This window comes from Agelaius tricolor, unplaced genomic scaffold, assembly GCF_023055355.1.
Source record: "Agelaius tricolor isolate 1412-34295 unplaced genomic scaffold, bAgeTri1.0.p SCAF_24, whole genome shotgun sequence".
In the NCBI taxonomy this organism is placed as follows: domain Eukaryota; kingdom Metazoa; phylum Chordata; class Aves; order Passeriformes; family Icteridae; genus Agelaius; species Agelaius tricolor.
The window spans coordinates 6,472,559-6,484,350 of NW_027269284.1; the positions used below are offsets into that span (position 1 = coordinate 6,472,559).

General features: G+C 49.3%; 1 protein-coding gene across 3 annotated transcripts in view; it reads right to left on the reverse strand.

Moving 5' to 3' along the window:
• MXD4 (MAX dimerization protein 4) overlaps window positions 1-9,382 on the reverse strand; it is a 39,858-nt gene extending 30,476 nt beyond the window's left edge. The window contains exons 1-2 of one of the 3 annotated variants that reach the window (XM_071447393.1): window positions 9,230-9,382; window positions 8,540-8,636 (exon numbers count right to left, since the gene is read on the reverse strand). In XM_071447393.1, the coding sequence (XP_071303494.1) occupies window positions 8,540-8,636; window positions 9,230-9,293 (161 nt within the window). In that variant the 5' untranslated portion in view covers window positions 9,294-9,382. Of the gene's footprint in view, window positions 1-8,539; window positions 8,709-9,229 lie in introns of all 3 variants that reach the window. The other 2 variants (XM_071447392.1, XM_071447391.1) reach the window with 2 other exon arrangements.
• Between the last annotated feature and the right edge of the window lie 2,410 nt (window positions 9,383-11,792).

Below are 11,792 nucleotides of genomic sequence, written 5' to 3' on the forward strand. Positions count from 1 at the left end.
CAGATTAAAAACATTCCTAAAATGAAGTTACTGTCGCCGCCTCAGAACCAGCAATTTTCCGTACTTTCAGTTTTGTCCCACTGAAAACATGCCCAGCACGTCAGGATCAAAAGATGCAGAGGCGGTGGCAGCTTTTAGGGCTGGCAGATTATGTCAGAGCAGCTCTGCTGGAGCCTGCTGCAACCCCAGCCTGCAGCTGGGCACGGGTGCAGAGTGAGGTGCCTTTGGGCAGGGCAAGTGCACCAAGGTCCCTCCGGGGAGCAGAGCCATCCCAGGGGGACGAGGGAGCCCTCCTGCACAATTCTGCCTGGTGCCCAGCTGTCCTGCTCTCCCTGCACACACTGAGCTGCTTGATGCTGTGCCTGGGCGTGACTGATGGCAGAAAATCACTCCAGGCATACAGAGGGAAATAGAAAGCAAAGCTCACACAAGAAACATCCAGTGAGCAAACCCACGAGCAGCTGATCTCAGGCCAGTGCAGCTCCTGATCCTGCAAGGAACCAAGCGAACTGCTCCTCTGCAGGTAAAACTGAAATGCATACAAGGTTCAGCACTGATGCTAATCCTCTCTCACCAGAAGGCATCCCACTGTTGGTACCAGGACATCAATTATGTCAACCATTACCTGACATCTTTTTCTCAAAAGCCTATGAATTCCTTGTGTATTTTTGTTGCATCAAGTGAGCCATGATCAAGTAATGTGTGTATTTCTACAATGCCATTTAAGTGCTCCTAACCAATGCAGCAACACTACAAATGTTAAACACATTTTCTGTTCTACATTAATAGGGCAAGGTGGGCTTGGTCATTTGGCTATCTTAAGATGATTTTTTTTTTATATTCTACTCCTACTCTCTACACAGAGATCAGACTTTCTCCACAATCATTTCTCCACACCAACGTTCACAAAAATTGACAAAGACCATGCTAAATCCACCAGTGTTTATGAAAACACATGCAGAACAGAAGTTCAGTAGGGAACCATTGTCCCCAAACACCCTCAACAGGCCCATCAAAGACACTGTTTGTAGGGAACTTTGGAACCAGAGTAGAAATACAGGCTGGCCTGGATTCATCCCTATGACATGAACTCCTTGACATTTCTGGCAATTAGACACAAAGGTGAACACAATCACTCCAACCAGCCCGTTCTGAGCTGCCAGCTCCCAGCAGCTGTGGTGAGCACACACAGGGACTGCATGGGAACCACGGGCCAAGGAATTCTGCCTGCATGGAGTTCTTTGCTGGGCTGAGAGAAGATGCTGTGAGCAGCTGGCAGTCCTGCACACAGCACACCTACAGGGCACCTGTGGCACATGGAGGGGACCCTGGCATTCTCCTGAGGTACATCCTGCCAGGGCAGCTCTGGAGCACAGCCGTGGGTGTGCCAGCTGCCAAAGCCAGCAGCAGTGACCATGAGCCTCTTGGCAGAGCTCTTGGGGACACAAAAGCCCCAGCAACGCCTGCAGTGTGCAAACGTGGGCACCAGCCACACATTTTGGGAGGTGTCAGGAGCCAACTAATGCACCAACTATCAGACCCCAGGCAGGAACCAAACCCAAGAGTCATTTTACCCGAGAATTGCTCCATCTACAGAGAAAGTTGAATACCCTATTACAAAGCATGACAGGGTTGGGTTTGTTTTCAGAAGACATGAACCCCTCTTGAAATACTGGGTTTTATTTCCTTCACTGTCTGCAGCACAGTATATTGCAAGAATATCCATCTCCTGCTGTTTATGCAACCTAAAGTGAGGGGAAAAAACGTAAGAACTGGTCTCCACACAACCCAGCACCCTGTTTCAAAATGGAGTCTTTTACTACTTTAGTAAAGATAAGATGTAGGTCACAACTAATAAGATATATGTATATATGTATTTATAAGAGAGAGACAGAAATATGACTGTGCTTTGCAGGCAAATGGTCTGTGGAGCCTCTCAAAAATGGCTTCAAGAGAAGGAAGACTTCTGGTGTTTAACTTAGGTTCACTCCACTGAGTTTGTATCTCCACAAAAAGCTTGAGGAAGTTGGGGGTAGCAGTGAGGAAAACAAAAGGTTCAGACAAAAATAAAGGGAAAAAGCCAACAACAAAAAACTCTGCAAAATCATAGATTTTGGGATAATGAATGCTGGTGCTTAGACTACACTGTTGATCTGAGACAGCTCTAATATCCCTTTAGCAAATGCCAAGCAGTTCACAGACTATAAATTTTATTTGTGAAGACATTATCAAAAGAAGATTTGAAAGAACAAGGAGGAACCAAGCAAATGCAGCCATTGGTCTGCAAGATGCTGTGCTACTTCTCACAGACGTCCCCAGAGCCATCCCCGTCTATCACCTTCCTTTCCTCAATTCTAGGTATTGGATTTCAGCTTTTGGTTGATTCAACATTCAGCAGACACACCTAAGAAATTTGGACAGGTGCTAACTGAGATTGCAAGACTAACACAGAAAAGGCAAGAGCCCCTCCACCTCCACTGCTGCCAGTTTATGGGTGAGCCAGCAGGATCTGGTCACATGCAGGCTAGGCTGAGATTTCACTGTATGCAGGATGCACAGCCTGTTTCAGTATTCAGACAGCTTCCCTACTCCTCCATCCATTCATCCATCCATCCATCCATCCATCCATCCATCCATCCATCCATCCATCCATCCATCCACTCCACCAGAAGGGCATCTGCTCAGCAGGAAGGCAGCAGCTCCTGACAAAAGCAGGGATGTATGGCAATGCTGTTTACTGCCCTGTGTTAATGGCAGCAGGTCTAGACCGTGACTCACCAATACACTTCCAGTTGCCAAAGCACTTTAAAGCACTGTAGGGAGCAAAGTCAGGTACTTAACCAAGTGCTTGAAACAGTGGCAGCACCTTACCAGTGCCAGGGTTTTCTGGTGCAGGCAGGACTGCCAGGGGGTGATACAGCCCATGTGCAGGATACAACTCCACCTCAAGTCATGCAGCCACATGAACTACACTGCAAGCACTTCACCTTTTGTCCAGGACAAAAAAGTAAGAACAAACAGAACAGGAAGCTTTACAAGGTGCTACACCTTAAGTGTCTGCAACCAGTTCCCACTCCCAAAAGTGCAGGTGTGTAAAAGCACAAAGCTTACACCTGCAGCCTTGTGTGAATGTGACTGCTGTGCAGCTTTTCATTGAAAGGATCCAGATTCATTCTAGGAAATTCCCTGTCCACATACCTAACCTGCTGTGGAATGCACCTGAAAATACTACAGTTCACTCCACAAAGCACAGATAAACCTGAACATGAACACATATTCTGCCTATTATTCATAGCTTCTGGGTTGTTGGTTTTTTCCCATTTGTTTCAAACTGGATACATTGCTTACAGCCTGTCAAAGAAACAGCCTGTACCAAATTAATCCACTAAAAATTAATTTTGCATTCTCCTCATAGCAAAATTTAACCGGTTTTGCAGATTCAGCTGGGATCTGGGAACCAGGCACACTGGCACAGCCTTGATGCAGAGTTCTGGCTCTGGGATCATATTCAAGTTGGTGCTGCCACATGTTTGCAGTGGCCAGGTCTGAATGTGCTTCTAATACGGTGGCAATTTGTTTTCCTCAACTGCACAAGCAGTGCAGCTTCCAAACATTGCAGACCTACTGCAGTTCCTCAGGGGGGACAGGTCCATTGGTGAAGTCTGTTATATTGGGACTAAAATGCATTATTTTGAAACCAAATGTGGCAATATCAATTGCTGTCCTAGCTTCAGGAAGGCAAACTGAGAAAGATCTATTGAATTCAGAAATCCAGGTGAAAATTCAGCTGTGTCTGCACAGTCTGCTTTGCAGTGTTTTATTCCTGGCCTCTCACAAAAAAAAAAAAAAAATTAAGGAAAAATAAAACAAAAATCAGGCCCCAATCCCTAAGCTGCTTAGTGTGGGCACAGAAAAACATCTGCAGAGAGCAAGGGGCTCGCTCTGCGGGCCACAGGTTCACCCTCACCATGAGCCAACATCAACAGAGGAATTTGGACATTAGGCTCTGTTTTTATTTGAAAATCCAAATGCCGCTTTCATCTTTTTCTGCATATAACCCTTTGCCAGAACACAGCACGAAGTACATGTCTATTTATATAACATATGAGCAAAAATATTAATTAATTAATAGACACAGAAGATATATTTATAACCCGGCATTTATTTTGCTCCCTCTCCTTCAATAAACCAGCTCCTAAATTAACAGGCCAAACACACTGCATCACCGACATTCAATTCCTTTCTCTGAAAGTAAATTTAACTGTGACCTCAGTAGACTGGCATCTAACACTAAGATTTTGCTTTTCATTTTACCTTATTTCTGACCCTTTCACGGCGAAGCAGCTGCCTGAGCTCCCTGGTGCATGGGCAGACACACACCTCAAACCCACACACAGCTCAGGGTACCCAACACCTGGTGAGTGTCACTGCAGCCAGGGCAGAAGAAAGCCCAGTTATCTGCAGGGTTGCATGTTCCTTCGTGAGAGTGCTTTGCCTTGTGAGCAAACGTCACCAAATTTCAGATTTGTGTCGCATTCCTCCTCGGCACATCGCACATGTGTCACCTATCTGTTTCTTTAGAGCAAAAACCAAGCTTGACTTTTGAATATTTGCTATGAACATTTCCAAGGTACAACAGCAATAAATCCAGCTCTTTGTTTTATGCCTTTTTTTAATTCTAAGTACTCCTTAACAAGAATTATTAGACTGCATGGTACTGCTTTAGGAACTACATACAGCCACTGCTCTGCGGAGACATTTATTATACTATAGTCAAGTACCTGATAAGTGTTATTGTAACAAGATGTGACCCAGGTTTACCTCCCTGCAAAAGATAATATTGTGGCTTTTTCTAATCTCCTGTCCTCTTCGCAAAACAAGAATCCAGTTTCATTTGCCAGAGGATTTTGGTCAAAATTATTGGGGGGAAACAAGTCTGAATCTCAGCTGAGGACATGGTACGAACAGCAAACCAGAAAGAAAACAAAGCAGTTTGGTTTGTGTGACATGGGAAAGGGCACATCACAGGAAACTGAGAAGAAAACATGTAAGATCAAGACATTTGAATGTGCAAGTGAAACAGAAATGGCTAAAAACTGTGTCTGATTGCTACCAATAACACCGAGGATATTGTTTATCAACAAACTGCTAACAACCACTTTCAATTTTGATTCAAAGCTAACAGTGGACAAAGCAAAACTGTTAAATTCCTACAGTGGACAGAAAGCTTAGAGATTTTGGCTAATGAAATGTAATTCTGCTGGTACTTTTCCCTGCACAAATCAAAACCTGCCAAAATTACTTCTCACTCAATTGCAGTCAAGAGGCCAGCAAGCTTTTAGCCCAGACCTGACATCCTGTCCGAAGGGCTGGCAGCCTCCTGCCCCCTCTCCTGCGGGTCTGGGCTCGCCAGCCATCCACAAGGGATGGAGGTCTCATCCTACAGTTTCCTACATGAACATCACCAGCACCTCGGCAGGGCAAGGAGGGGTCCCTCAGTGCCCTTGCTGAAGCCCAGGGCAGCTGGAATCCGTCCCTGCCCATCACCCAGCCTGCAGTGCCTGGCCAGCACACCTGTGCCACACGGGGTATGCTCTTCCCCCCACAGGCAGGCACACAGGGGGGAAAACACAGAACAAAGAAGAGTACAGCACGCCAGGCTTCCTCACATCTGACAGTTTTTCTCCTCCTCCCCTCTTTTCTGATTTTCCAAGAATAAGGAGATGTTTTTCATGCTTTTCTATATGTATACCTCATAAGGCATGAAAAAAAAAAAACAATGTATGTGCATATATACATCTCTCACTTTTTAATCTGATCAGATGCTGCAAGCAGCAGGATACAAAAATAGATAATGGAAACAACAATGCCCCTGCAGATCTGAAATGTGCAGTTAGCTGCTCCTTTCCTACTCCTCCAACCTTAAGTATGTATTTTTAATCCCGAAAAACAATAAAATAATAAGGCATGAATTTCAGACATGTATGCAATCCCCTGTATGCAATCAGATGCCTCCCCGCATGTAATGCTCCAAACCCAATGAGTCTGGAAAATGGTTAAAGTGGAACAACATGGACAAACACTGCTCAGTGGCTCACATCGCCCACGACCACTCCAGATCCTCTGAACTTTGGCCAGTCGTCTCCCTCTGTTAATCTTTGAGTTGCTTAGGAAGAATTAACTGTGTTTCCAAAAATCCACTCTAGTCTGGGGCTCGACCCCTATAGCCTCTAAGCTCCAAACAATAATAAAACAGTGATGCTGGTGTACATCATGTATTTTGCCCTGCATATTTAAATGCGGGAGTAATTTCTCCCCTGCAAATCTAAGCGTGCAGGCAAATGTGAGCAGCGATTGCTGGGCATGGGTACAAAGCCCATAAGGACAATGCAGAGGTACCCACAGGGCCCTGCTGCTGCCCCTCTGTCCCTGAAGGAGCAGGGAGCTGCATTAAAGCAATGTCCTTCTGCTTCCCACACTGGCCAGCAAGCCTGGTACCCGTGCTGAACCAAACCAGCCACTGTCCCAGCCGTGTCCGCACTGGAAACCATTCCCTGACAAGCACTGTCCTGTCCTGTCCCACACATGACCCATCCCTCATCTCATCACTGCAGCTGGAAGCAAACAAAGTGTGAGTAAATGTACACATTGCAGGATGGCATTTTTGAAGGTTGCCACTGCTACGGAGTGAGAATCAGAACAACAAGCTAAACAGGTAAATAAATACAAATCTGCAGGCAGAAAAAAACCAGGAAGATAACTGCAAGTGGATGTGTGTGCCTCAACTTCAATAACACTAGCAAATTTGTAACCAGAAATCTTTTAATTCTGCTGTATTTGATCGATTACAAATCCTCTCCTAAAAACTCCTGAAAGCAGCTTACAATTCAGACAAATAACTATTTTGCAGCGGATGACAAGAGCCCTAAGAACAGAAACGATGGAATAATAGCTCTGTAAGTAACACAGATTTCTTGAATGCAAGAGACACACAAGAAATCTGTACGACTCAAGGAGCAATTTACAGCTGGAAAACTTATGGAATGTGTTTTGAATTTTTTTAAAGGCAGTGAACATACTTTATATGAAAATAATTAAAAATCTTAAGGAGCAAAGTGTCTCAGGACACAAGACACTCCTCCCACTCCTGATGACTTTCTCTTTTAAAATCAACTGACTGTCTTCTCATGCTCCATGATGAGACAAAGAATTCGACTAAAACTAAAACCAAAGTAGGAGTACTGCAATTAACAGCCCCCAAAATGGTTGCCTTGCTCGGAGCAGGGGCACGGGGGCACAGTTTGCTCCCCCTCAGAAATCTTGGAGACACACAGCTCGGCCGCAGCAGGCACCACCAGGGCGCTCAGCAGCTCGTGTTTTTGCTCAAGGAGGGAGTTCGTCAGCTTTTGATTTCGGTTTGCACCTCCGGTGTCCCACGAGCAGCTCCTGGCCGCCTGCCGGGCACCTCCCCAGCACCATCCGAGCCGGCCGCAGGATGCCCGCCGGAGCAGCGAGAGCGGGCCCGCCGAGACTCACTGCTCCTTTGGAAAACAAGTCACGTGCAAAGCAAGTTCATTTTAGGCTATTCTACAGGAGCCACCATCCAGCATGACCATGCAGAGCAGAGCATCGCTGCCCCGGGACGAAGCAGGCCCAGCAGGGCACGCTCCTCGGTCCTCTCCGGAGCAGCCCTGGAGGAGCGGAGCGGAGCAGAGCGGGCAGAGCCCAGGGCCGGGCTCGCTCCCGGGCAGGGGGCCGGCAGCGTCCCCGTAAGACAGCCAGCCTGCCGCACGTACACAGCCCGAGCAGCAAACAAAGCTGCGGAGCCTGCGCGCAGCCGCGCTCGGCTCGTGCCATCGCAGCGCAGGTAGCGGCTGCGGGGCAGCACCAGAACCGCGGCGACAGCCGGACAAACAACCGCCGAGCCGCGCACCCCGGCCCGTCTGCGTGCGCCGGCCGGGCGGAAGGGCTGGCGAGCCGGCGCTGCAGCACAGCCCGCGGGCAGGTCAAGCTCGCTCCGGCACCTTCCCGGCCCGCACCTCCCGGAGAGGCCGGAGGGCGGGCGGAGTGTCCCCCCCGCCGCCCCGCACACGCTCCCGGCCCGGAGCCCAGCGCCGCCGCAACCGGAGGCTGCATCTGCTCGGGCTGCCATGGGGGAGGCGGCCGGCTCGCTGCCTGCGGTTCATAAATGAATGCCGGGGGGGAAATTAGGTGCCATGCAAAGAGAAATCTGGGTGGCGATTATGGTGCTTAGGTCTGCAGCAAAAGCCGCTGTCGGCGAGCGCGGAGCAGAAGGAGCGATGAGGGCGGATGGGTCTGAAGTGCAGTGAGTACTAAGGAGATGGTGTACGCGTGGCAGTGTTTATATGAGAGATCAAAACAGAGCCAAGCCCATCCAGGGGAAAAATGGCGACTACCGGGATGGGGAAAACTGAGACACTGGATTAGTTATTATTTTTCATAAATGTATGCACTGCACATAAGCTAGACACATTGGAAAAGCTGACGATTCATTCTGAAAAAGCGGTGCGTCTATTACCTGTTATTCTGGGATTTTCTGGCCATGGTGCCTGCCTTTGTTTTCTTTCTGGAATAGTCACTATCGAAGGGTAACACTGATGCATAGCCATGTTCTGCTTCTAGGGACAAAGTCAGCATTAGTGGCAATATATTTTTTCCATGCAATTTTTTCCTCCTTTGCAGGAACGCTAGGGTAAAGAACAGAATTTTTTCCGGTTGATTTGTTTGGATTTTATTCTGGCATCTCTTAAAGAAGAGAGACAAAAAAAAACATAACTCGGTAAACCAAAGAGGAAAAAAACAACACCGAAGTGTCGAAATTAGGAGGATTATTGGAGTGCACATTAAAAACGAGGCGGATCATGCAAACCCTTGTCACGCTGCGCTGGGGGAGGGGAGCTGCCATACAATCACCGACTGCCACACACGGAGCGGCGAGAGGGATCCTGAGCGCTGCCACACGCACCGTCCCCATCCAGGGCGGCACAAACAACCCCCTTCTGCTTTGCTTAGGGGATTTTATATTAAAAAAAGCCAAGATCCGAGCAGCGATGCTCCCCCAGCGCGATGCCGCTGGCGCAGCCCGGGTCCCCCCCGGGCAGGTGCGGGCTCGGAGCCGCTGCCCCGGCCCGGCCGCCGCACAACAAAGGCCGAGAGCGGCTGGGAGCGCCTGCGGGTGCCTGACCGACTGCCCGCCTGCGCCCTGTACCTCGGTCTCTTCGCTCCAAGTACTCGGCCGCTTCCAGGAGGATTAACAGGGAGTTCAATTCCATGGCTGCCCGTCCCGAGCCCCCCGCGCCGAGTTCACGCGCGGGGACTCCCGAGCCCCCGGTTTTAAGCACCTCGCTCAACCTACATTTGACACACAGAGGACGGGCAGCCCGCGCAGCCAATGGCGAGAGGGGAACGCGCGCGGGGCGGGACGTAAGGAGGTAGCCGGGCCAATCGGCGACCAGAGGGCCCCCCCCCGTCGGGGCAGGGGATGTTGACAGATCCCCGCCGACCGCGCTCATTGGCTGCCCCTGTAGTAACAATTTAGAAGCCGAAGCTTAGCAACAGCACGTGGTGGCCCGGCCCCCTCGGCCGCTCATTGGCTGCTTCCTTGCATGTTAAGAAGGCCGGAGCCGCTCATTGGTGCGCGGGGCGTCATGCAAATGAGGGCGGAGAAGGGGGCCAATGGGGCGGGAGGCGCGTGCCGCGCGGCGGGAGGCGGGGAGAGAGGCGCGGGTAGCCAATGGGCGGGAGGGGGCGTGGCGTTGCCGTGAGGAAGAGGCAGGCGGAGGGCGGGGCCGCGGGAGTCTCCGCCCCCTCACACGCGCCGGGCGGGACGCGCCGGGCGGGCGCGGGCCAAGCGTGAGGGAAAACGGGAAAAAGGGAAAAGGGACGGTGAGGCGGCGGAGCGGCCCGCCAGGGACAGGGTGGCAGGAAATGAACGAGAACGAAGGAGATCATACTAACGGGACCCCGGAGGGGCTGTGCAAATGTGCCTGGCACGCGCATCCTTAACCCCTTGCGGTGTTCAGGCGGGAGAGGAAAACGGCAGCGCTGTAAAAACACGCGCAGGGACGTAGGAGAATTACTAAACTCTGCACAATGGCCGAACCTGCTGAAAAAGAGAAACAGTGGGAAGCTCTCAGAAACGCAGCCAGAGCTCCTGCCAGCCCTCCAGCCCTTGCCAGCACATTCAGCTGCCTTTCGTCATCTGGATGCACAGAAGCCGAGTACCAGAATAGCCTGGCTCCCGGCTCGGGCTGAGCAGGAAGAGCTCAGCACCTTCCTGCCCGCACCATCCGAACCCTGCATCCTTATCTCGGATGGCTGCTGCACAGCTGTTGCCTAAAACTGGTTGGTTTTAACACGAGTGAGTGTAGTTTTAAAATAGGCATATTTTAAGCTGTGCTGTGATCACACATTGGTACATCTTCAGGCCAGAAGTGCTGGAGCCTGTAATCAGTCCTCCAGCAGGATTGCACTTGGGCACACAAAACCCCATTGGTTTTAATTGGGCTGTTTAGGTAAGAGCTGCCCAGCATATAGGAGGGATGCAGAGTGTTGTCCTGTGTGTTTATTCCTTGGCAAAAGATGTCAGCCAGAGTTTCCTTTTAAGAGGATAATAGCAATTCAGATTAAAACAAGGATTATGGTTTACTGTTTCTACAGCATTGTGGTAAAGCCACATATATATTACACCTGATCTTGTATTAGTCTGTATCTTGTTGCCCCAGATGCACAAGTGTAATGTGGCTCTTGAACATTGCTGAAACACAGATCACATTTTACTGCCATTTGGTCCAGGCACCAGGGATAAGAGAAAATACAAGGCAGTGAGAAAGCAGCATTGTGATTGTAGTTTAAGAGAATTTTGAATATGTTTAGGAAAAGTCTGAGTGACTGTGAATTACAAGGCAGAAGGGAATTTGGTGCATAGATTGCAAAGGTAAAATAAAATTGCTGTAACATTTTCCACTTGCTTCTTGAACTGTTGAAATCCTGCTGCATGTGGGTGAGGCAGTACAGTTTTTACTGTAAAGCCATTGAACCTTGTGGCAGTTTTGCTGTTAACTGGAAGTAGGTTTAGACACAATTTGACATTGCCTTCTGTTACGAAACAGCATGAAACCATATATGCACAGGTCTGCTTTGTCCCCACAGGAAGGAAAGTTCCCTTTGCCTGACACATGCATAGGGCACTTAATGAGGAAGATACAAAGATGCACAGATAAAGCATCCTTGTTCTCTACTGCATCCACAGCAGTACCTCAGATCTTCAGAACACCTGTATTTGAATGGTAGTGTACAGGTCTAAATGATCTTAAACTGCTTTGCACACACATGCTGTGGAAGCAGTCACACATCCAGAAAGGCAGATGGATGTGCCAGGTATGTAGGTGCTTGTGTGAAAGCCCAGGGTTCAGGTATGGATTTACTGAGGCTATGAATGCCAAAAGCCCTGCCCCACCACACTGTAAGCACACGATTTTACCTGGAAAAAAACTCTGGAAACACAGGGATATAACAAACACTGCACAAATCTGTGCTTCAGGAGAGTGCACAGCCAGAGCTGAGCATCCTGCCAAGCACTGCCCTCACCAGACACTCCTTGGAGCTTGGGCTGATCCAACTGCTGAGCTGGAGCCACCCTCAGCCTCCCCTGCACTCCCCAGTACCCAAACTCAGCACCCTGAGGTAAAAAACATTGCTATCTCTGCTTTCACATGTGGACAGAAGTATTTGGAAGACAGCTGTTTTAAGGAGATGGAGCACAATTTCAC